This window comes from Chaetomium fimeti, assembly GCF_033439085.1.
Source record: "Chaetomium fimeti strain CBS 168.71 chromosome Unknown B0H64scaffold_4, whole genome shotgun sequence".
NCBI lineage: Eukaryota > Fungi > Ascomycota > Sordariomycetes > Sordariales > Chaetomiaceae > Chaetomium > Chaetomium fimeti.
Genome location: NW_026944332.1, coordinates 2,708,050 through 2,731,600, shown reverse-complemented (window position 1 = coordinate 2,731,600; position 23,551 = coordinate 2,708,050). Strand labels below are relative to the sequence as shown.

The following is a 23,551-nucleotide window of genomic DNA, read 5'->3' as shown; positions in this document are numbered from 1 at the left end:
CATGGCGACTCAGATCCCAGCCCCAATGAGCCGAGCTTGCGGCGGCGGCGCACTCCGGCGACCACTAGCTGAGCTGTTAGCAACTCAGGTATCAAAGCACACGAAGCCGGTTGCCCTTCGGATTGCCAGATGGAGGGTAGCTTCGCTGCAAACGAAACGCATGGCAGAGCATCCCACGCCACGGGACCGCGTTGAATGCGGGGTCGTCTGGCTTTGTTTCATTCCCTGACCTGCCACCACGACGATCGCGGGGCCTGACCAGTCGGACCCTGGCGCGAGATTGCGTCCGAAAGAGGCTCGTTGGATGCGACGTGAGCCGGTCCTTCGTTGGGGGCCCGACTTGTTCGAATGATCAACTCGGCGCTGGGCAAATGGGTTTAGAGGCACATTTCTAGCGGCGGGCGACTTGGTGGGCAACACGGCGTTTGCCAATCGTTTACACACGGTGACACGCAACGTGAGTTTTTGATAGCTTGGCCATTCCGATCAAAGTGGATCGTTGGCAACAATATTGTCCTCCAGAATGCCCGGTTGCTTGGGTTGCTTCTGATGCGGGACAGCGGGTATCATCTCCTGCGCAACCGGACGGGCAACCAGCAGCAACACCTGGCTTTTACAGGCGGGGCGAGCAATCAGCATACCCGAATGCACGGGTAACAGGATGTCGTTGGGTCATCATTTAAACTGGTGGAGATTCGGAGCATTCTTCCTCCTGCACGACCACACGACGTGGACCGCAAGGCGATCTGCCCGCTTTTCGGAGGCAACTCTGCGTAGTTACTGTGTAGTTCGGTATTGTGTATCCGCAGCGGGGAGTTGAGCATTTGTGATACCGCAGCCATGATGACGGGGTTCATTCCGCGCAGTTCACTGGTGGCTCCCCGAAATCGGGACACAATCACGTCAGGGTGAGCCCTGACAAGACACACAGGGACCCTTGGATTTTCCAGGTTGCTCCCGACCCGAGCTCCTGGTCTTGGCGAGCGTTCCACGACATATTCGACAGTCAGACCCATCAGCCAACTGCAAGCCTCCTGCAGGTCAGTCCGTCACTAATGCCTGTTTTGTCTCTAACTGGCTTGCAGATTGCAGAAGGGGTCCATTTGTACAGTGGAGCTTGCATCCTGCACAATTTCAACGTCTGCAATTCGGCGCCCCAATATCCACGGAAGCTTGATGGCCGTCTCCCCCTCAACACCAGCGGCGAAGATATGGACTTGTGAGTTTGACAGTCGTCATTCGATGAACCCAACGGGGAGAGCCGGGATACCTACGAATAGATAGTGGGGCAATCATTGAAGATCCACAGTTGAATTTGGATGTTGGATTTCGGTTGTTCTCTCCGAAAAATGAACGGCTGGCTGGTCTGTGCAGCCCCTGATCAGCAAGTTGGCGAAAATGGAAACGTTGCCCTGTGAGGCGCCAAGGGTCAGAAGGTGGAAACGAATCAACAGAATAGATGATGCGCCAGAATGGAATTCCCGTCATTTGCCGACTTTTTGTCAAGGGGTCCACAGACTGCGGTCCCGGGACAAGCCCGCGCCTTTTGACATGTTTTTGGGTGTCACAGCCACTGCCAGCCATCTGCAAACATCTGATGCTCTCTCATGCTTGTACTGCATGCTGTCTGTGTAGGTAGTTTTCCCACTCGACCTTCTTGAAGACGACGGGAGGCGTAGTCATGCGTAAAGCGAGAACAAAGAGATCAAAGATTCTACAGTCACTTGACAAGGTCGGAAGGGCCGTCGTATCAGTTGCAGATCAAAGCTCGAGAGGGAGTCCAAGAAAACCTTCCAAATTTGCTGAGACTCGGCGGGCGACGCGATGGTGACCTCAGCGCTAACAAATTCCTTGCCAAGCAGGGACGTTTTCTCATGGCCCACCCACACAACTCCCGTTCGTTCCCATTCCACTGCAACCTGACCGACCTCAACTCGCCAATTCTGACCGCCACCCCACGCCGCTCCACTCGCCATCTCATCGCCAAGTGTTAGCGCTTCGGTTTCCCCCCCCCTGGCCCTCTTTTGTGGCCAAGGTTGCGCCCTGCGTCCCCCTCTCATGGGTGGCACAACGCACCCAGAGCTAATGTGTAACCCTGGGGGGACTCCGCTGATCTGAAAACCTGATATTTTGCCGCATTTCTTCCTGCCACAGGATTGCGCACGATGCACTTCTTGTGTCTATGTTCTCCCTTCTTTCAAGTGACTACTTTATAATCTGAGCCTTCCAAACCAAACAGCTGACGCTGTCTCGATTCGACGTCATTCCACCTCACACTGAGGCCAACCTTAAGCCGACCAGGCACGAGAACCTCCCGTCTGGGTCAAGGGCCGACGGCCTTGACTTGCTACAAACCATCAAACGACCCGGCCCTACAACTCCAGCGCACATACCCGTGATGGCTTTGCGTTTATAGCAACACGGTCCTTAGGGACACCACCTTGCATTCCGATTGCAAGCCTGACGTCAGAAGACTGCAACCCTTCAATTCATAACCTTCAAGCGCCGTGGTTTCACAAACGGACACTGCACCAATTATCATCACCGAAACATCGCCTACCCATTTACAGACTGGCGAGACATCCCCGCCCACTTTCAGACACGTTTTTTGAGCAGCGACTAGCCAGTCGCGAGGCTCTCGACCAAGATGGAGCACTACGTACCTCGCGACCACACCACGTCCAACGTGCTTGCGTGGACCACCACAAACTCGGCCAACGTCGAACCGTCGGTGGAGGAAGATTCCGGCGCAGAAACAGACGAGCCACCGGAATTATTGGTGCCGATATCGCTTATTTCCACTCATTTCCAACGAACACCGATTCGACGCGGCAGCGAACATCACGAGTCGCTCTTGACCAAGGCGTTGCAGAGCCAATCGGATGAGGACGACTCCGAAGTCCACCCGCAGTCTCGTCGGCGGCGGTCCGTCACGAGCAATACCAGTTTCGCCTCAACCGCCGATCTCACCTGCGCCACGGGTTTCACGACTCCAGCCCGCACAAGCTCGCCGAGCCCGCGTTTGCCCAATGTCGCCTTCTTCCCTCTCACTACCGTAGTGGCACGGGACGCGTTGCAGAACAAGGGACTCGATGTGTCTACACTGGCAAAGAAACGGTGCATCTCGTTCGCCTGCGCAGCCAAACCGAAACCCGATGAGAAGACGGCGATGCTCCCACCTCCTAGGCCCACCCAAGCCGAGGCGAACGTGGAAGCGCCTGCAAAGAAGAGAGCCATCAAGTTTGCCTGCCCGTCACAACCGCAGAAGGCCAAGGATGCCCAGCAGCTCGACGCGCGACCGCGGACCCCAGTGCCGCGGGGAAACCTCGACACGTCCAAGGAACGTTCTTCGTCAACGGTTCGTGCTTTTCGCTCCCCGACGTCCCGCCGGACACCCGGCAGCCCTATGGCCATTCGGAAGAAGGGATGGATCACGGCAGGTGCCGGGGAAATGGAAAGCGACGTCGTGCGATTCCACGAGTTTGCCAGCGGCGAGTCGCAGGAGGACGACTGGATCCGACGTGATCACGCTTCTATGCAGCCTAAACTTACCATCGACGACACTCTCAAGAAGGAGAATGCCATTCGGAAATTGGGCAAGGAAGCGGAAGAGGAGGCCGAGTTGGAAGATGAGATCGACGAGGAGGAGGATGAGGAAGTTGATGAGGCAGACCTCATTGACGATGATGACGACGACGATAACGAGAGTGAATCTCGAGATGACGACGACGATGACGAGGACGAGGACGACCAAGACGAGGATGACGAAGACGACGAAGGCCAGGGCGATGCTGACACCGAGCTCGCCTGGGCATCCGAGGCTTCTGACGGGTACAAGACGGACAACGAGACTGGCTTCGCCGAGTCCGATGACGAGGATGATGACCTAGTGCTGTGGACCACCCGCGTTGGCCACTACGAGTCTCTCCCTGGTGTTGTATCGATAACTCGGCGGCTATCGCAGGGCGAGAAGTCTGACTCATCCACATCGTCTAGCCAGGGGTCGAGTCAGTCACGCAAGAAGCGCTCAAAGACACGTCCGGTCGCTTTCCGATCGGAGACGCCAGAACTGCCTGACAGCACTGATTTCGTCTGCGGCACCTTGGATGAGGACAGACCACTGGAGGAGGCGTACATCACGTGTGTTGAGGAACGACGACGGGGTCGGCAACAGCTGATCCCTCAGGATATCGATCCCAGCTTCCCCACCTCAGAGCCCGAGGACGAGGGCGACGAGTTGCACAGAAAGGGATATGGCGAGAGCGAGGACCATCTTTGGCTGCATGGCGAACTCGAGGACCTTGACCACGACCGCGACCGCAGGGGCCGTAAGAAGAAGGGAAACGTCCCGTCCCCCAAGAGATGCCGTTCGCCCCCGCCGAAGCGGCGCCCGTCGCCGGCGCCCAAGGCCCGCGGTCGATCTCCTCGGAAGCCTTCTGACCAACGGCCTCCCCGCCTACGATCTCCCATGCCACTCGCGGCATCCAAGACCCCCGTCATCTCCCCGCTACACGAGAGCGAAGCGGTTGTTTTCAAGTCCTTGGCGTTCCGGTCTGGCTTGACTCACACCAAGTCGCTACCCAAGAGATCCAACCTGATCCCTCATCTCAAAGCCCGCAAGTCAAAGACGGGCACGGCTACGAAAGACACTCATGTTCGCGGTGCCATCGACATTGTCAAAGGTCTCGAGCAGAAGAGGCTACGGCGGAAGGAGAAGTACAACCAAAAGTACTACGACCGAGCGCGGAAGGAAAAGGCGCACGCGAAGCGGCCGCCTCCGGGGCAGGGCGCGTCGCGCATGAGGGAACTCGGCCTGATCATGGCGGGCAAAGTTGGGCACGGTAATTATGTACTTTCCATCTGAGACGGCGGGCGGCTACTCTGATCGGCATTCATATTGCGGGCATACCCAGGACATGCATCTGGCGGTTGGGCGGCATTCATGACTTTACGAGGCTGGACGGATTGCAATTGCTTTTTTGTTTCTTCATGACCACGGGGGCAGACTTCATTTTTGCGTATACATTTTTTATACATTATTTGGCTGTATTCATTTCTGATTAGACTGCGAGGCTGCGCTATCATTGAGATGGTACAATTACGCCGAGTGCACGAATTCAAAGTAAATATTTTATGCAACTTTGCATATCACAGTCATGAATGCCTGCCTACCTTCCCTTCCTCAGGTCCGAGACATGCGGTGGCAACCTCCTCACGAGCTAACCTAGGTGGAAAAATTGCGAAAAACTCAAGAAAGGAAACGATGACAAGAGGAAAGAAGAACATGGAACATGGCCACGAATGCAGGTTCGGGTCAATTCCGGTTGGTTTGAAGCCTTGCTGCCTGCTAATTCAGGTATCCACACCATCGGGCTTCCGATCCGTTGGTGCATCGGCTCGGGTGGCCAATGCGCCTTGCTGGCCAATTCCTGCTTCCTGCCAGTTTCCGGTGATTCGAGCATCTTGACGAACACATTTCCACAACCTTAAACTCATCCTCCAACCCAACTTTCAATACAAAGACTGTCTTCGCGGTCATTACAATTCAATTTAGAGAACCCGCCACCCGAAACCTTTCTTCGTCGTCAATATCCAGAGCTGGGACAGCGATAGGAGATCGTCTGCTAACGCCGACCACCGAACACCGCCATGTGGATCATCAACTGGTGTAAGTATTCACCAGAATTCTGTTAATTATTGGCTCGCGTTTAGTTCCATGGTATCCGGGCGCCGATGGTTTGTCTCGTGGATGACACGTTGGAGCAATTACCGGGCGAAGAAACACGATTAGGCAGACTGGGACGGTGAAGCTGACACTCTCCTAGTTTACGACGTCCTGTCGTCGCTCGGTCTGCTCAACAAGCACGCCAAGTTGCTGTTCCTGGGCCTCGACAATGCCGGAAAGACGACACTGCTACACATGCTGAAGAACGACCGCGTCGCGATCCTGCAGCCGACCCTGCATCCGAGTGCGTTTTCCCTCCATACCTACACACACGACGCGGTACGCGCGGGAAGGATAGGGAATTGGCTAACAATTGTGCCACAGCTTCGGAGGAACTGTCGATTGGCAACGTGAGGTTTACGACCTTTGATTTGGGCGGCCATCAGCAAGGTGCGTTCCTCTCCCTCAACCCCCTTTTCCCCAGCTGCTAGGATTTTCCCGGCTAACCACGGCTTTCCGCAACAGCCCGTCGTCTCTGGAAGGACTACTTCCCCGAGGTCAACGGCGTCGTCTTCCTCGTCGACGCCAAGGACCACGAGCGCTTCCCCGAGGCCAAGGCGGAGCTGGACGCGCTCCTGTCGATGGAGGAGCTGTCCAAGGTGCCGTTCGTCATCCTGGGCAACAAGATCGACCACCCGGACGCGGTCTCGGAGGACGAGCTCCGCCACCAGCTGGGCATGTACCAGACGACGGGCAAGGGCAAGGTGCCGCTCGAGGGCATCCGGCCCATCGAGGTGTTCATGTGCTCGGTGGTTATGAGGCAGGGGTATGGCGACGGCATCCGTTGGCTGTCTCAGTACGTGTAGAAAGCTGCTTGGGAACGGGAGGCGTTAATCGGGGTGCTGGCGGGGAAGAGAGCGGCAGCCGGGGGCGATACAGAGTGAGGTCGGCAGAACGGGGGGGCGGCAAGTCCGTTGAGACCAAGAATAGATCCGAGACTTTTGCGCGCGCAGCACACTTTGCGGTGTTGGCAGGGCTTGCGCGGATTGGGTCGTGCGTCTTGCGCGACACAGGGGCGCGGTTAGGGGAACATTCTTACCTTATTTACATCTAGTCTGCTCTACGACACGATATGACTCGGCAATTATACCTCTTGCGTTTGTCCTTTAATCTGCGCCGTGCCGAGGAACCAAGAGTTGTCCAAATCTCACATGATGTAAGAAAGACTCAGACACAGTAGGTACCGTCGGGTGTCAGGAGAACGGTTCGGTAAAGTATCTCGGTAGGTACGCGGTGCAAATACATTATTCGTTGTACTATCCGTAATGATTGAATTCCCGGTCTCTGACACGCGACTGCCCAGGCTCGCCTGCGCCGGAGTGGAAGTTTTCGGCCTTTTATGTTCTTGCCGCGGCACATGCATTCTCCCGTGTAATACACAGTAATAGTAATGCAGCATTTGACGGGCAGGGTTCTGCAGTTCAACAGGACCCACCCACGGTACCTCCTTTACCTCCAAAAACATTGGGGGAGGAGCCCTGAAGACCGGCAACCAAGCGGCGACGTCATTCCGCTTGCCCCCAACCCGCGACGCTTCAGATTCTGGAGCCTTATTCAGAGTTCGGTTGAATCGCCGTGAACATGTCGCACATTTCGGAGGGGCATATATAATACTCACGACTGATACCCCCGGCCAAGACTAATTACCGTATCTTCAACCCGCACGCTATTTCAAGACTGCGCAATTCATTAACATCGAACACTTGTCATTCTCGAGTTAATCCGAGAGTTGTTTCGTTTTATTATTTATTATGTGTTAAGAACGATAATTAGACCCTTTCGAGAGAGAAAGAGAGGGGAAAACCACACAATATGGCGGGACCAGACTATGACCTAGTCGAGTCCAAAGACGGCGAAACCCCCAACATTCAAGTACCGTCCCGCACCTACGGTTTCCCACCAGAAGCCTTCGACTGGAGCCGACTCCCGGACTTTGATACCAACTTTCTCCCTCCGGAACATGTCGAGGCTTTTATCCAAGCCCTCTCGGCGCCAGACCCGATCCCGCCAACTCCCGATGGCGGCGCCACCGCCTCGTCGACCTTCCGTATTAACAGCCCGGCGTGGCCTAGGGGCTCCACGACCAGCCTCGATGTCGACTTCTCCAGGCGCCCCGAGTCCTCGCGCATGAGCATCCACGAGGAGGACCGCAGCGCAAAGGACAGCGCAGCGGTCTCCGCCACAGCATCAGCAGCCGGCGTAGCCACACCGCGCCCGCCGCTGAGCCGGCAACCCAGCACCGGCAGCCTGTTCATCTCGGCGCGGAACGACTGGGCGCCGGTGCGCGAGAAGGTGCTCCGCGGCGGCAGGGACGCGCCGCCCAAGTCGTCGTCGTCGTCGCGCAGCGACGCGGAGAAGAAGCGCGCGCGCTCCAAGGACGAGACCCGCGAGGGCTACTTCTACGGCATCCTCAAGTGGCCGCTGTTCGTCGGCGTCACCGGCTGGCTGCTGGGCCTCTCCTTCGTCTACATCTCCACCCGCCTGTACATCACCCTCTACGAGCAGCTCGTCGCCTGGCGCGGCCAGCGCGCGCGCCTGCGCCGCGCCATGCGCGCCACGAGTCGCTACCGCGACTGGGTCGCCGCCGCCCGCCGCATGGACGACTTCCTCGGCAACGGCCGCTGGAAGGTCGACGACGTGTTTGCGTACTACGATAACAGGACCGTGAAGCGCGTGCTGTCCGAGATGAAGCGGTGCCGGCGGCGCGCGGAGGAGGCTGGGGGGAGGGATACAGAGCAGGGCAGGCAGGCGATCGAGGACTTGAAGGTGCTGATTGAGGCGTGCGTCAAGAATAACTTTGCGGGCATCGAGAATCCGAGGCTGTATAGCCAGACGTACTATGGGACGAAGAATTTGGTGCAGAATTATATTGATGAGGGTGAGTGCTGGCTGGTGGTCTACCTTGCTTGGGCGCCCCCTTATTCGGTGGTGGTTCAGGGGTTTGGGCTCTGATGCTAACTCGCCAACACAGTCGAACGAAGTCTCAAGTTCCTCGTCGAGACTGACCGGCTCTCGAAGGAGGAGAAACGCGTCATGTTCAAGGGCATCTGTGCCAATTACGGCCGCACAGCGCTGTGCTTGTCGGGGGGCGCAACGTTTGCCTACTACCACTTCGGCGTCGTCAAGGCGCTGCTCGAGGAGGACTACCTCCCCGACATCATCACGGGCACGAGCGGCGGCGCGCTGGTGGCCGCCCTCGTAGCCACCCGCACCAACGAAGAGCTCAAGGAGATCCTCATACCGGCCCTCGCCTGCCGCATCACGGCCTGCCGCGAGCCCATCAGCGTCTGGTTCCGCCGCTGGTGGAAGACGGGCGCGCGCTTCGACTCGGTCGACTGGGCGCGCCAGTGCGCCTGGTGGACGCGCGGGTCCCTGACCTTCCGCGAGGCCTACGAGCGCACGGGGCGCATCCTCAACGTCTCGTGCGTGCCCGCCGACCAGCACTCGCCCACCATCCTCTGCAACTACCTCACCAGCCCGGACTGCGTCATCTGGTCCGCCGTACTAGCCTCGGCCGCCGTCCCCGGAATCCTCAACCCGGTAGTCCTCCTCATGAAAACCCGCTCCGGCCAACTCCTCCCCTACTCCTTCGGCCACAAGTGGAAAGACGGCTCGCTCCGCACCGACATCCCCATCAAGGCGCTCAACCTCCAATTCAACGTCAACTTCACCATCGTCAGCCAGGTCAACCCGCACATCAACCTCTTCTTCTTCTCCTCGCGGGGCTCCGTTGGCCAGCCGGTAACCCACCGCGGCGGGCGCGGCTGGCGCGGCGGGTACGTCGGCTCCGCCCTCATCCAGTTCGCCAAGCTCGACCTGACCAAGTGGCTGCGCCTGCTGCGCCACCTCGAGCTGCTGCCCCGGCCCCTGGGCCAGGACTGGAGCCTCCTGTGGCTGCAGGACTTTGGCGGCACCGTCACCGTCTGGCCCCGCTGCCTCCTCTCCGACTTTGCGCGGATTCTGAGCGATCCGGATCCGGCTCGTCTGGCGCGCATGATCCATGAGGGCCAGCAGAGCGCGTTTCCGAAGCTGCGGTTTGTTGCGAACCGGCTGCGGGTTGAGCGGCTGGTGGAGAAGGGGCGGCGCGAGAGCAGGCGGGGTGGCGGCGTTGCGTTGGGTGTGTTGGGTGACGGTTCTGGTGGGGATGGTGACGGGGCTGTTGGGGAGGCGGCGGGGAGGCGGCCGAGCTTCGAGAGCATCTTGAGCGAGGACGACTTGCAGAGTCTGCTGAGGAAGCGCCGGGTGGGGCCGGACGGTGTGAGCGGCGAGACGGAGACGGAGGACGAGACGACGGATTTCGATGCCGACCTCGACGAGGGTATGATGACCTTTGATGGGGAGGATACTGAGCGTGAGCTCGGCGCGCCGGGGATGGAACAGCCTCCTGTTGCGACGCCTAGGGGACTGGCTGGTGTTGAGGAGAAGCGTTGAGCGAGGTTGCTTTTGTTCTTTCTGGGGGACATATGAGCCCGGCAGGGAGTGACGGAGTGTGTTGGTGTGGTTGGCAGGCTAGACAGTACTACATACAGACCATTGATTGCATAGAGTATGGGGCAGGCGAGGCTATACCTTTGTCGAACCCAATTTTAGTATCCGCAACGCGTATGAACCTTTGGCTCCGTCAGGAAAGGGATGGATTGGGTGCCGTGGGTGACTATCCTTCATGTTGACCTGTGTGTTTGTCATATAAGCTATTAGCCGTTTATCCCGTATATGTTGATTGATCTGGAAGATCAGTTCGATTAAAGCTTTAGAGTTACCATCAGGATTTCTTGTTCGTAGCCTTATAATGCGTGACATGCTGCTTCCCCGTTTAGTTCTGGATAAACAACGAATGGTAGTCTGATTAAATATTAGCTTCAAGAATTTGAATCTCTGTGAGCTCCCCCCGAATGTCTTTTTTGTACCTGCCATGATGTTTGTGAATTTGTCAACGAGTGATTGCGCGGCTGTACTTGGAATAATATGTGTTGCGCATACTATCTCGTCAAGTCCATCCCTTACAAGTTTTCACAACGCCGCTCAGTGGGACATGAGTACATCGTACAGACATCTCCAACTTTAAACTGACAATGAGCAAGCAGTGTAACCATGCTGAGTTATTTTAACCCCTATATCTTTGTATTTGACTTTGTCTTTTTGTAACTAGCGAGCAAGGCACAGTCATGCTAAGTGTGTACCACAAACCACAGTGTCCTTAAACTTACACCCTCCAACGGACCAAAATAAACCGGCCCTGCCGCCGAGCAGATGCGCATCACAGACTTCGTAATACCATCCATTTCACACATTGCCCATCCATTCTATCATCCCATTTTGGGGACGCGGCTGGTTGGTTGGGGCGGTCATGATGAGGGGTTGATCAAAAAAGATGAAGGGGCTAAGGGGCCAAGGGAAAGGCGTAAGGGGTAAGGGATGGGGGGGGAAGGGGGCCTTCGCCGCCTCGTTTGCTGCTGAAGAGATGCCCACTATGTGAGCAGGTGTCTGACCGGTTGTTGTTGTCGCCGTCGCGAAGTCGGGACGACGTCATCGTGGGCGGCGGGCGTGCAGAGTGATCAAACTGGGCCCCGTCGGCGGGGTGAGTTTTATCAGGTTGACCAAGTTTTAGAGATCATCCCCTTCCGTCACAAGATCTGTACTCACCAATGGCAACTATACAATCAAAATCGTGGTGTACCGCCTGTCGGAATCCTCTTCCCAGTTCCAAAACCGATAAGGCAGAAGGGGCTCAGGTATTGGCTGGTAACTCGGTAGTTTAGCCGCAACTCCAACACCAGTCGGCGATTTGCTGGTAGCTCTCATCGTCCCGGGATTGCTGGTTCCCAACACCAGGGAAATGTCAAGATTTGCCTACACAGTGGTTCCGTCCCGTCCTCCGCATTGAGCACGTGTTTTTTGCATTCCGGTTCCCAGAACCGAGGCGCCTCGCCGATCATCATGTCGAAACCCCAAAACCGGGTCGGGATGAGACACCTCCTCGTGGACGGAAGCGAGACAGCAGCCACAGTGGAGTTGCCGAGACAAGCCCCGGTGCTGCCGGTCCCGGGATGCGGCGAATCCACAGTCACCCACTCCAACTGCCGGCTCCGTCTCCATCGTTGTCGACCGGCATCGCCGACCGCTCGTCGATGTGGAGGATGGCCCCTCAGTAACTCGCCGACAAAGCGGAAGGAGAGGGACGAGGCTAACTACTTGTAGCGGAAGGATGGACCGATACGAGAGGATCGTGATTCATGAACGACACGGTCTGGAACAAACAGCGGTGAAGATAAGGGAGGAGCGCGCGGTTCTGCCTCGGCCAAACCCGCCATCAACATCTCACAATCGCTGTGGTGGTTTGCCCGATCTGGCAGGGAAGCCGGATGGAGGCTGGGAAGAAAAATCCCGGTCCGAGTCCGACCGTGGAAGTCACTTTCAGCTGCCAGCAATCTGACGAAAACGGGGGGAAGGAACGTGAGCCCTCCAATTTCAATTTCCTGGCCAACGCTGACTGGTGAGGAAGTGACGGCCTCCGAGTCCCAAGTGAGCTGCCCACTGCAGGCAGCCAAAGGAGTTGTCTGTTCATGCAGCACACTGACAGAAAACAGCGCGTGTTGTCCCCGTGTTCCCCCCCAGCCAAAAGAACCTTCAATCGCATGGATGCCCCTGACAGCGGCAGGTCCTGGGGTTTGCGAGCGAGCCGCCATGGGCTAAAACCGGGCAGCCGAAAAACTGGGGTTGAAACAAACACGATGGACCGCTGATTCGTGAGAGCCAATCAACCGGGGTAGATCAGCACAACGCAATTTCCGAGCAGACCCACCTGGGAAATTGAGTGACGTGACGGCACCTTCCTTACACACAACGTTAGATTTCGGGGGTCTTTGGGAGGCCCAGGGGTTACTATCAAATTACTATCACAGCCCGGGGACTAACATCAACACTAGGAAATATGGCACTTCAAGGTTGGGAATTTTGGTCATCATGAAAGTTATTTGAGGGGGTAAAAAAAAGACGTTCATAAGCCGTTCCATACATGAACGCCAAAAAAATACAATTAGAAGATTAAGTACACAGAGGTATCATGCCATTAATCCGCTACCTGCCAGAAGAACTCGAATCCTAAAAACATCCAACCCTTCCATCAAGTAGCCAACGCTCTAGCTTCTCATCCAACTCTCCCTATAAACCAGGGGACTGATTCTCAGGTGAAGTGAATTTAAGCCATGAGGGCGAAGAGGCCGGCGGCGGCGGCGAAGAGGGCCGAGGCGCCGAAGGTGGCAGCACCGGCGGTCTCAACGGGGCCGCCGGGGCGGGTGCCAGTGGGGACCGACGAGGGGGTGCTCTGGGCGGGGGGAGTCTCGGTCTCGCACGGGACCTCGACGGTCTCGTAGATGATGGTGGGGATGACCGTGGTGATGGAGGTCTTGATGGTCTTGACCGAGGTGGTGGGGCAGGCGGGGGCCTCAGTCACCAGGGTCGAGCTGACCGCCGGGGGAGGGATGACCGAGCCGGTGGGCTCAGGGACCTCGGGGGTCTCGGTCTCCTCGGGAGTCTCGGGGCTCTCGGTCTCAGTCTCCTCGGGGGAGCCGGGAGTCTCGGTGGGCTCAGGGACCTCGGGGGTCTCAGTGGGCTCGACCGGGCAGACGGTGGTGGAGACGGCGACGGTCTCGGTGACCACGGTGGTGGAGTCAGCCGGGCAGTTGGAGACGGTGTCCGGGCAGTCGGTGATGGTCTTGGTGGTGGTGCTGTAGACGGTCGAGGTGGTCATCTCGACGACCGAGGACGTGACGACGGTGGAGCTGGCCGGGCAGTCAGGGACCTCCGGGGCGCACGACGTGATGGTGTAGTACTCGGTCGAGTAAACAGTGCTCTGGGCCTCCTCCTCGTGGCCGTGGGCCAGGGCGGCGCCGGCAAGGGCAACGGTAGCAAGAGCGAAACGCATTTTGGCGACTGTTTGGGGTTTTCGTAAAAACGAAGAGGGTGTTGTTTTGGGTTGGTGAAAGATTGACGAGAGCGGGAAGCTTTGGAAGTGTTTTGAAAGAGTGGACGACCGAAGTCAGAGAGCTGGGCTTAGATTGGCTTGAGTGAGCTGAGGAAAGAAGAGAGAAAAAGGCAGACTCGAGACTGGACAACGGGCCATCGTTAAATAGGTCGACGAGCTCGTCCACCGCTCCGCACACAAGGCGGGAAATTGCTCGTCAGCGCCGGCTGCCCGATTCGGAGGACGCTAATCCAGGGGCTCGGTGGAGGGCGACATTGGAGCATTGGAGGAGGGAACATTGCAGCTCCGCAAGTGGCGGGCGGGTCCCAAGTGACAGCGCAACGGCCGCATTGCCGCTGTGTTTTGCGGTCCGGCGCCCCTATCCAGCCAGCGCCGAGCCGGGGTACGAAAGTCTTCGATGGAGGGTGAGGGGAAGCGCTTTCGGCCAACCATCCACGAAATGAACCCATCCATGCAGCACCTTGATTTGGCGGCCCCCTCGTCCGTTCTTGTGATAGGAGTCCCACTTGTTCTGGGGAGCAATTTCCTCTCCACGTCGCACTTGCCACTGAACAAGCAGCGACCAGGGCCGAAAAAGGAGACGCTTGGTTTGCCGGTTTGCCAATATCTGGAGCCACTCGATGGCGTTCCCCGCGTGTGTTGATGCACTCCAGCACTGTGTCCTGGGGACATACGAGGGGCAAGTGTGGGCTGAAGTGAAAGTGCGAGTCGACACTCATCCCATGTGTGAGCGGGTCGGTTTCTCCGCTCAAGGAATGAGTTCCAAGATCCAAGAGTTTAGACGAGAAACGACACGCCGTTTCCAAGTTGCTATCTTCCAACCTCGAATCTCTGATTGTGCTCTCCGCCCCAGGGACACACCTTGATGAGACCGCTTGTCTTGTCCTCCCAGACCCGTCGTGGTACCAAGTGCCAGATCAGCCCTGTTTCTGTCAGCCAAGGAAGCTGGCACTGTGTGAAAACGAGGGGAGCGCCATTTTTGGCGGAGGTGGTTGCGTGGAGCGCTAATGCAGGTACGTGTTGCAAACTCTCCTCCCATTCGACCATGGCAACCCTCCTTCTCAACCAAAGGCCCTGCGAGGAGACATGCAAGCGAGATAAGGTTTTCCATCACGAAAAGAGAGACACGAGCCTGGACCAGCGCCACCGTGTTGTCAGCGGTTGTTGATTCCCAAAAAGTGCCTAATTTGATCGGATCTCTTGGAACGGTCAATCGTGGGATCGGCTCCTCGTCGTCCACACTGACCCGGAAAGCATGCGCTGAGGCGGTGGAGGGATCAGCGCAACAGTTCGGGGATAAATGCTGGAAGGAGTGTGGGAAGAAACCCCGGCATGGTCGGCAGACGAGGTGGGTGGAAGGAAAGAGATCCATCGGCAACGATCATAGCTCTTTCCGTCTTTTCGTGTTTCCATGTTTCCGTTCTGCCTGCCAACCGCTTTAATCTTGGAAATTTGCACCGAGAAAGACTGGCTGAGAAGGAGTTCAGTCAGCTGCAAATGCCCTGCGGCCTTGCCCCCGGCGCCTCCCAATCCCCCTGGGAACACCAAGACCATCCCCACAAACGCCGAGGCCAAACGTTGAATTCTCCACCATCTCGTGAAATCAGCCAAAAACAGTGAAATCAGCGCAACGAGGCTGTGCTGTCTTGCGTGTATATGACTGATCGTCACACCCACATCACCCGCCAACCGCCTTGGAACGCGCTGAGAAGGATGCGCGAGTCCACATCGTCGCGCCAACACCTCGACTTGCGCAACCGCTCGAATTTTTGATGTTACATTTACCGCCATTGCCTGTCACCTGCAGACAGTTGGGTTCCTGTGCTGCCACAGCTGCCCAATATCCCGACCAAAATCCCGTGCAAGTCACCTGCGAGCTTGCCTCGAGCTTGCCGCTTGCCCACACCGGGCGGCTTTGACGTCGATGCCGGTGTGGAGCTCAGTGGCGAGCCCCGGCCCGCCCGGGTCGGCCATTCAGCGGATCCCCGCTTCGGCGTTTGATCAACGGCCTTAGTCCGGCCTGATGATCTCAGTCCGGAGCGTCGCTATTTTTTTTATTTTATTTTATCAGGCTCGTGCTGACAAAACCTTCCTTGGTCTGCGGGCTGTGGCATGGACGGCATGTGGCAGATAGCAAGTGCGAGTGCCTTGTTTGCCCCCGAGTTGGGTCCTTCTCATGGCCATGGCTTCGCACATCAAGCGATGTTGCGATTTCGAAATGGAGTTGGGTGGGGGCTTGTGATGGGACGACCCTGCGTCATCTGCGCCGGTTGAACTCCGCTTTTTGAGCGGCAGTTTCGTTGTGGTCAAAACAAGCACAAAGGCAACCAAACAATCGACGGGGTGCGGGGGGACGCCCTTTTTAAACTCAGCGGCAGGATTGGTTTTGGACGACCAGCGGACACCCCATCGACAGTTTGTTAAAACACCCGGAAAACAATGACGACAAATCCCTGAGTCGTCCGGCGGGCAACGTTCTCCAGCGGAGCGGAGCACGTGCTTCAACCGAGGAAAGGGCGCAATCTCGACGACAACAGGTCCAGGCCAAACCACACTAAACACAATGCGAGGCATTTCGGCAGGCTGACAACTCGCCAAACCTGATTCTCTGAGCTAGCCACTCATCGGCTTGGCCTTGACCGGAAAGCGGGATTATTATGGGACGTTTTGCGACACAGCCATGGCCTCGCGAGACGGTCGGCCGCTCGGGGCTATGGCGGCCGGGGGTTTACGGCGACAATCGGGTGTTTGCCAAGTCTGACGGAGCGGGAGCTGGCCTCTGACAGCACGGCAAGCTCAACTTCCTCAACATGCGAACCGGCCAATTCGCCCAGTTTGAAGCGGCTCTGAGCGTTTCGAGGATGCATCGCCTCATCTAGGACTCGAGCGGGTCTATCGGCACGCATGCGATGAGAAAACCAACGTCAAGACGCGGGATGACGGACAGGGTCCATATCCGGCTCTTCTGGCAGACCGTTTGCCTCAGTTGTCACGCCGCGACCCGGCATCACCATTCCACCGATTCCATTGGACAGCCAGGCGAGGACGGATGGCGTGGTCCGTGCACCACCGCCGGAGGACTGGGGATTGAGGACGAGACCGTTGAAGCGGTCCTGGCCTGTGTGGTCCTGGCCTGTGCATCAGGCGGGGGGAAGTCCTGCAAGGCGGCCGCTGAGCCTCTGCGCATTCTCTGCGCAGCCGTCCGATGTGCGAACCAACAGACCACCTTCCCCACGCCCATCCGATGTCAAGGCAAGTCATCCAAAATGGCGGCGGCCGCCTGTTCCACAATCCCCCCAATGGCAGTCCCGACATCCCCATCTGGCTCTTTCGCATCTCACATCTGTGTGGTTTACCCATCACGCCCGGGCAGCAGCACAGGAACGGCAGCACAACACCACACAGCAGCACAGCAGACAAAACACAAAACACAAAACACAGGATCCATGCACGATACCCAACCCGGAATTTAAGACAAGCTCCTTTTTTATCCGAGTCCTCCAAATCTGCCATCCTATCGTTGGCCGTTGCACTTTTTCTTCTTTCGTACACTCACTTGTTCTCCAGTCCCCACAAGGCTGAGGCCAACTAGACAACCCCTCCTGCAGTGTGTATAAGAGGTCTCCACCGCTGCCTAGATTCGATATCTTGGGTCTGCAACGACTCGACCCTTCCGACTCGCACACACCCACACGGAATCGACTCCCACTTTCCTTGCCAAATACGTCAAACCTTTCCGCCATGCCTTCCCTGTTATAATTCCGAGGCCTGCTTCCCCAGGTTCCCCTCACGGCACTGGCATTGGCTGCCTGGACCGACTTGCTTCCCAAGTGACCGCGGACCACATCCACCGTTTGTTCCTTCCTCACACCTCACACCTCACACCCCTCTGTTCTTTTACCTCGCCGCACCACCGGTCTCCTCCGCCCCACACGTTCATCGGATTCGCCCTCCCGCACCTTAAAGGACCGCCCGCCTTCTTTGCCGCTTCGTCCCGCCCCCCGAACTTCCAGGTGTCGTGGTGAAAATTGGACCATCCTCAGGCTTTCTCAAAACTCTCTTCATCACACCACAAACGACCTCCAGTGAATCGACGGCCCTTACTTCTACTCCCCCTCGCACCAACGTGCCCGCCGCGGAGTCTCCCCTAACGACCCGATGGCATCTCAGGCCAGCCCCAACGCCGGTGCCCAGGCCGCCCATGTCTGCCCCCAATGCTCCAAGAGCTTCGTCCGGCTATGTGACTTGAACAAGCATTCAAAATCACACACTCGCCCGTACAAGTGCAAAGATCCGAGGTGCAAGTACCACGTTTTCGGTTGGCCCACGGCAAAGGAGCTGGAGCGACACAATAACGACAAGCATTCCGAGACTCCACGCACCTTTCCCTGCTGGTTCCAGCCGTGCCCCTACTGGTCAAAGCGGGAATCCAACTGCAAGCAACATATGGAGAAGGCCCATGACTGGAAATATGTCAGGAGCAAATCAAAAGGCAGGCGCTCGGCCGCTCAGCGCAAAGCCGACGACCATGGTTACGCGCCAACGAACCACGGCATGATGGTCGAGGCCGACCTCGGCAGCAGCACGGCTGCCTCTGCCTCCCCCCAGTCCTTGATTGCGCCACCGGCCGAGGGGGACTTCATCCTCTTTGACGATCAAGAAGATGCAATCGGCGACCATGACAACCTTTACCCACATTACGGCGACGCCCACAACGTCGAGTCCTATCTTCCCTGGACCTCACCAACCACTCGGTTACGAGACAACGAACTAGTCATTGAGAGGTTCAGTCAGACCTACAACAGCATGCAAGAGAACCCGGGCATGGCTGCCGGCCCCTGTGGAGTTGGACCGGCCCCTGTGCTCCCCAACTTTCCGCTTCACAGTGTCCAGCACTACCCACAAATTGGTCACCAAGAATCGTTCGCCATGGATGTTGCGATCAAAGCCGAATCCCCCGTCTTGACTATCGACACCACCGTTCCGCCGACGAAACGAAAGTACGAGCCTGTTGAAGCCCCCCTGGCACACCTAGAGCAAGTTCCCACGTCGACATCTGGCATGCAGCCGGATCGCAGCCGAAAAGCCGGAGCAGGTCAGGGAGCGCCGACCCCATCCAAAGCCCGTCCCGCGTCGAAAGCCAGAGACAGTAGCGGTGAAGACGTTGGCCGTCCGAAAAAGAAGACGAAACCCAATTCTACCGATGACTTCACCGACATAAGCATGCCCGACATCTTCCGCCATGCTCACCCCACTTTATAGTGAGTTGACGACTCTCGGGGGGTGGGAAGAAAGGAAACCGGCGAATCCAGGTTGCTGACACGGACGGCCCAACAGCGACAGAAACCGGTCGGACAAATACTCCCCATGCCACACTGTGCATCGAGAGATCTCGACACTAGTGTGAGTTATCCCGTTGCGCGCGCTCTCTCATCAATGCTGATCTTGGCGCCCAGCCGGCACCTAAGCAGGCCGGCCCATCGCCTCACTGTGACAGAGCGGGCCATCTCCTCGTTCGACGTTGAAGATACCGACTTCGGACACCCAAGAGTGGGCGTCTGCCGATCCTGCTGGCGGACTTTCAGTAACCGCGCCGCGTTCGACGACCACCTCTCCCGTTACTGCCAGAGGGTTTCCAAGGGAAAGAAAGAAAAATGGCGTGTTCTGTTCGAGAGCTTTACCCCGCTGCATGATTCAACAGACACTCTTCTCTCGAGCGCCGAGTCAACCCAGCAGACCGAACCACAACGGGAAAGAGATTCCGACTACCCTGATGAGTCTCTCGTTATGGACATCGACGATGACACTGACTTGGCGAGAACCCCTTCAACCTCGGTTCCGTCGCCCATCACCCCTGAGCTGGTAGATCCTGCCCTCGAGGGTTTAAACGCTGGGCGATTCGTTCCCGCCGACGAGCACGACAGGTTGCAAAAGGAGCATGAAGCCTTGCGCGAAAGGCATCAGCAGCTCGAGCGGATGGCGCAAGCCCTCCTGATCCAGCGCCTGGTGCAAAACTTGAAGCCTGCCACGACGTCCAACCCCGATGCTAAGCCGCCATCTCCAGGCTCGTCCAAAAAGAGCCACTCTGCCACCTCGCCCGCGACCTCTGATCGAGACAACCTCGTCCAACACATGGATTCACAATCCACCGATGTGGACGTGCATGCTTTCATGGAAGAAGTGGAGGGCACCCGCCAGTCACTTTCCCGCATGAGTTCCGGCCTCACCATAGCCTCTCGCTCAACCATCCACCGCGTCCCGCCGAGCCCACCATCTCGGAATGCGGAGCTACCAGGCGCCAAACAAGGTGACCAGCCAAGCCACCAGGCCAAGGACACCCTCGCCCATCGGCCGCCGCCCCTCCCATCGATCCCCGACTCGGGGTATGGCACCGAAAACAGACGCGGCAGCCTGGGCGATCTCCTCGCCGGTGTGGGCGCAGGCGCAGACGCAGGGCAACTAGCAATCCCCATGAGGCCGCTGACTCCGCCATCCTCTGCTGAGGTAGCTCAGGAGCCCAAAAAGACTCCCGGTGGCGAAGGCATGCCATGGGGCGAAAGCCCCTCGCAACAGGCCCCTCGCATCGGGAGCGACACCCCGCCGCTATCAGCTCCCCATCAAAGCCAGATGGGGTTCCTGACAGACCAAGAGATGGCTGACTACGACGACGCTTCTTACAACATTTTCTACGGTAACCTTTTAGAGGCGCGCGCTTCGCCGCCCGGTTTCACTTTTGAGTTTCCCTCGCAGGTCGAGTAAGCAGCAAACGGCGCAATGGGATAGACAGGTCTAGCATTTTGGATTTGTGTTTTGGAATTCGGGGTCGGATTTGTGTTTTGATTGTGGTTTGGGTTACGACCCGCGGCACGAGCGTTTTCTTACACGACTTGGAACGATGGAGGTAATGAACGGGCAGGTAGGGATGTGTATGAGCAACGTGCATGGTAACAAATGTGGGCGCGCACTGGTTGCGCAGACAGGCCACAGCATAACACACAAAAACACAACTCAACGCCCTCGGTGTTGAGGCGCCTCAGGTGGGTGAGTGCCCATGGCAGGACATTAGAGAGCATCATTGTATAGATAATCTACGTTCATCTCTCTCTTCCGTGTTGCCATCCATCCTCATCGAGTCATATTGTGACCCTGGCATGCCCCCGCCCATTAGGAAAGAAGTAAAAGCCCAACTCGTTTCTAAACCAAAAGTAATTACACCCCGTCATTATGCCCTACATACAGCAAAGAAAAAAGAAGAAGAAACAACAACAACCAGCCGCAACACAACCACCACAGTTTTCAGTCCTCAACCCCCAACCTTACCCCACCCCACCCCACCCCCTTTCCTCCCAACCTCCCAACCACCCACCCCCAAACGAGATTCAGATACAAGAACCGTAGTCCGGCTGACAGCCCAAGAGAGCCAAGCACGAGATGGTGTTGGAACTGCACTTGCCCGCGGGGCTGCAGCAGTCGCCGAGCCCGCTGCCGGTACACGTCTGCTCGACCTCGGGACCGCACCGCCCGTCGGTGCTGATGGGCAGGCCGGTTTGGGTCGGCTTGGTGGTAGTGGTGGATGTTGCTAGAGGGTGGGGGTTAGTTTATGGGATGGGTTGTGGGGGTCGGGGTGTTGGGGGGTGGGTTGGGCTTACGTGATGGGGGGGTGGTTTTGGTTGAGAGGGTTGTTGGTGGTGCCGAGGAAGTCGGTGGTGCCGAGGAGGTGGGCGGTTGTACGGAGGAGGTCGGTGGCACAGAGGACGGAGGTTGCGCAGAGGAGGTTGGCTCGGTCACCTCGTCGCCACAGGCTCCCCAGTCGGGTTGGCATCCGTTCTCGATCGAGCAGAAGCTGTCGCCGACGCCGCAGTAGCCGAACACGGAGCAGCAGGACCCAAATTCGGTTCCGGCACACGTTATGCCGTTGCCACACCTGCCGTCGTCGCTCGGGCCCGTGCGTGTCGGCTCTACGGAGATGGTCGTCCTCGTCGGTCCGGTAGGCGGGATGCTCGTCGAGGTGGGAGGGGCGACGGAGCCGCTTGGGACGCCGCCGCCGGTCGGTCCGGTGCGGTACCAGTTTTCAGAAGGATCACCCAGGCACTCGCCCACGGTCACGGCCCGGTAGCCCGCAGCGAACAGGGAGGTGAGGATGTAGTCGGTCAGGTTGTACACCACCTGCTCGTGGATATCGTGCTCGATCTGTAGGTAGCTGTCTGAGGCTGGGTCGGACCCGTCAACGGCGTCGTCCCAGATGTCTTTGCTTGTCTGAATGTCCTCGACGCTATCGTGGAGGTAACCCTCCGTGTCAAGATCAAAATATATGACGTGGTAACCGAGGGTTGACAGAATGCTCTGGCAGTTACTCTCGCAGATAGAATAAGGGGGCCGCATGTATGTCGGGAAGAAGCCAAGGATCGAGTTGATTGCGATTTCATTCCAGACCATGTGATCCGTGAATTGTTGGTTAGTTAGCTGGCTGGCGTTCTGATGAGCCCAAGTGTGACTGGCAATTTGATGCCCTTCCTCATGCATTCTCTATCATCATGTCAGTTTCTCCAGACTCTTGACCCTAACAAGGATGCATACCTTAATGATGGCAGGGTAGATGGTGGCGGGATCATTGATCTTCCCCTTTCCTAGGTTCGTCCCGGTGAGGAAAAACGTGGCTTTCGCTCCGTAGCTCTGGGTCTGGGTTAACATTACGCCTGGGTACAAAAGAGCGCAGTCTCAAACCTTCAGCTTGTCGAGCAGGTCGCTAGTGTAAATGTATGGCCCATCGTCAAAAGTTAGAGCAATATCACCCGGATTCTCGCAGTCATAGATGCCTGCTCCTCCGTACTGAAGACTCCCAAGCTTGGGCCGGGCAACAGTCGAGGTGTCCGCGCCGTCAGGCTTTTGGTTCTAGAGACTTTGTCAGTTGAGACCTCGGAAGCGAGTTTTGGTAATACTCACGCCGTCACAACCGGTGCCATAGTTGATTTGACAGTCCGGGGCGGAGCAGTATTCCAGACCCCTTCCACACCATCTAACACGTTGGTTAGCTTACGCCTTGAAAGTTAAGAGAGACGGAGAAGCCCACCCTTCAAACGAGCAACAATCCCCATCGGCGCAACCCCCAACGCCCGGCCCGCATCGCCCCTCATCGTCGTCGTCCTGCCGTCCTTTCAGACTCGCTCGTCGGTTTGTTGGCAGGTGTTGCCTCCTGGCAGCAGTGTTTTGTTCAGAAGAAGCAGCCTTCCTCCGAGCCTCTAGTCCAGATACAAATTTCCGCACCCCCAATAGTTTTGGGACGTGTTGACCGTAGTCGTCATGAGCCCATGCCAAGCCAAGCGAGGCGGCCAGAATGGCAGACGACAGCTTCATCGTGGATCACTGTCGATAGTATATTCTGCACGTGGGGGGAGACAATGACGTCTGAACACCCAAATATAAGCAGCACGCTAAAGAACGACAGGGCGTAGGTGAGCGAGGGAATATATCAGAGACACGAGCGAAGCTCATAAACGCGGGGCCACCAATGATAGCAGAAAAGACAGAGACTCCCGCAGCGGCAGGCCCTCGATGTGCATGCAGTAGGGTCGCAGACGAGAACGACCAAAGACCAAGACGACGATGGGAGGGCAGTTGGGGGAGTATAAATGGGTGGTGGATGCCACATTACCGGGCCACGGTGGCCAACCACGTTGCGAAGGGCATTTCGATATTACCGTCCATCTGCTCGGTGCAGGTAACCTTGTCGCGTCAACGTCTTTCTCTTCTGCAACCATCACTCTCCGCTCTTTTGTGGAACTAGCGTGGGATACGAAAGCAGCAAATGCTCAGCAAGCATGCAAGCAACCTCTCGCCAACTT

The 23,551-nt window shown here is 57.3% G+C and overlaps 6 protein-coding genes across 6 annotated transcripts; 4 read left to right on the top strand and 2 right to left on the bottom strand.

Moving 5' to 3' along the window:
* Nucleotides 1–2,647: 2,647 nt before the first annotated feature.
* On the top strand, nucleotides 2,648–6,531 carry B0H64DRAFT_442314 (uncharacterized protein; the record flags this gene model as incomplete). The annotated part of the gene is made up of 4 exons (XM_062806633.1): nucleotides 2,648–4,841; nucleotides 5,826–5,969; nucleotides 6,050–6,115; nucleotides 6,191–6,531. 4 exons carry the CDS (start codon nucleotides 2,648–2,650, stop codon nucleotides 6,529–6,531), a joined length of 2,745 nt encoding a protein of 914 aa, XP_062659477.1.
* A 697-nt stretch (nucleotides 6,532–7,228) lies between these two features.
* B0H64DRAFT_396952 (patatin-like phospholipase domain-containing protein) lies at nucleotides 7,229–10,529 on the top strand. Its single transcript, XM_062803844.1, has 2 exons — nucleotides 7,229–8,603; nucleotides 8,697–10,529. The coding sequence occupies exons 1-2, from the start codon at nucleotides 7,538–7,540 to the stop codon at nucleotides 10,154–10,156; spliced, it is 2,526 nt and encodes an 841-aa protein (XP_062659476.1). The 5' UTR covers nucleotides 7,229–7,537; the 3' UTR covers nucleotides 10,157–10,529.
* A 2,394-nt stretch (nucleotides 10,530–12,923) lies between these two features.
* B0H64DRAFT_374114 (uncharacterized protein) lies at nucleotides 12,924–13,649 on the bottom strand (the record flags this gene model as incomplete). Its single annotated transcript, XM_062802309.1, has 1 exon — nucleotides 12,924–13,649. The coding sequence occupies one exon, from the start codon at nucleotides 13,647–13,649 to the stop codon at nucleotides 12,924–12,926; it is 726 nt and encodes a 241-aa protein (XP_062659475.1).
* Nucleotides 13,650–16,451: 2,802 nt separating this feature from the next.
* Nucleotides 16,452–17,525, top strand: B0H64DRAFT_159751 (uncharacterized protein). The gene has a single exon (XM_062798577.1). It carries the CDS (start codon nucleotides 16,619–16,621, stop codon nucleotides 17,180–17,182), a length of 564 nt encoding a protein of 187 aa, XP_062659474.1. The 5' UTR covers nucleotides 16,452–16,618; the 3' UTR covers nucleotides 17,183–17,525.
* A 630-nt stretch (nucleotides 17,526–18,155) lies between these two features.
* Nucleotides 18,156–20,468, top strand: B0H64DRAFT_417540 (uncharacterized protein; the record flags this gene model as incomplete). The annotated part of the gene is made up of 3 exons (XM_062805252.1): nucleotides 18,156–18,970; nucleotides 19,047–19,112; nucleotides 19,166–20,468. 3 exons carry the CDS (start codon nucleotides 18,156–18,158, stop codon nucleotides 20,466–20,468), a joined length of 2,184 nt encoding a protein of 727 aa, XP_062659473.1.
* A 468-nt stretch (nucleotides 20,469–20,936) lies between these two features.
* Nucleotides 20,937–23,187, bottom strand: B0H64DRAFT_159740 (uncharacterized protein). Its single transcript, XM_062798576.1, has 6 exons — nucleotides 22,780–23,187; nucleotides 22,653–22,725; nucleotides 22,434–22,601; nucleotides 22,287–22,382; nucleotides 21,359–22,235; nucleotides 20,937–21,288 (listed from the first exon to the last, which is right to left on the bottom strand). The coding sequence occupies exons 1-6, from the start codon at nucleotides 23,061–23,063 to the stop codon at nucleotides 21,089–21,091; spliced, it is 1,698 nt and encodes a 565-aa protein (XP_062659472.1). The 5' UTR covers nucleotides 23,064–23,187; the 3' UTR covers nucleotides 20,937–21,088.
* Nucleotides 23,188–23,551: the final 364 nt, after the last annotated feature.

Coding starts and splice junctions, on each gene's coding strand:
- B0H64DRAFT_396952 (XM_062803844.1), top strand. CDS start 7,538: ATGGCGGGACCAGACTATGACCTAGTCGAGTCCAAAGACGGCGAAACC. Junction 8,604..8,696: donor GCAGAATTATATTGATGAGG/GTGAGTGCTGGC, acceptor TCGCCAACACAG/TCGAACGAAGTCTCAAGTTC.
- B0H64DRAFT_159740 (XM_062798576.1), bottom strand. CDS start 23,063: ATGAAGCTGTCGTCTGCCATTCTGGCCGCCTCGCTTGGCTTGGCATGG. Junction 22,602..22,652: donor ATGGCACCGGTTGTGACGGC/GTGAGTATTACC, acceptor CAAAGTCTCTAG/AACCAAAAGCCTGACGGCGC. Junction 22,383..22,433: donor ACCTGCTCGACAAGCTGAAG/GTTTGAGACTGC, acceptor ACCCAGACCCAG/AGCTACGGAGCGAAAGCCAC.
- B0H64DRAFT_159751 (XM_062798577.1), top strand. CDS start 16,619: ATGAGAAAACCAACGTCAAGACGCGGGATGACGGACAGGGTCCATATC.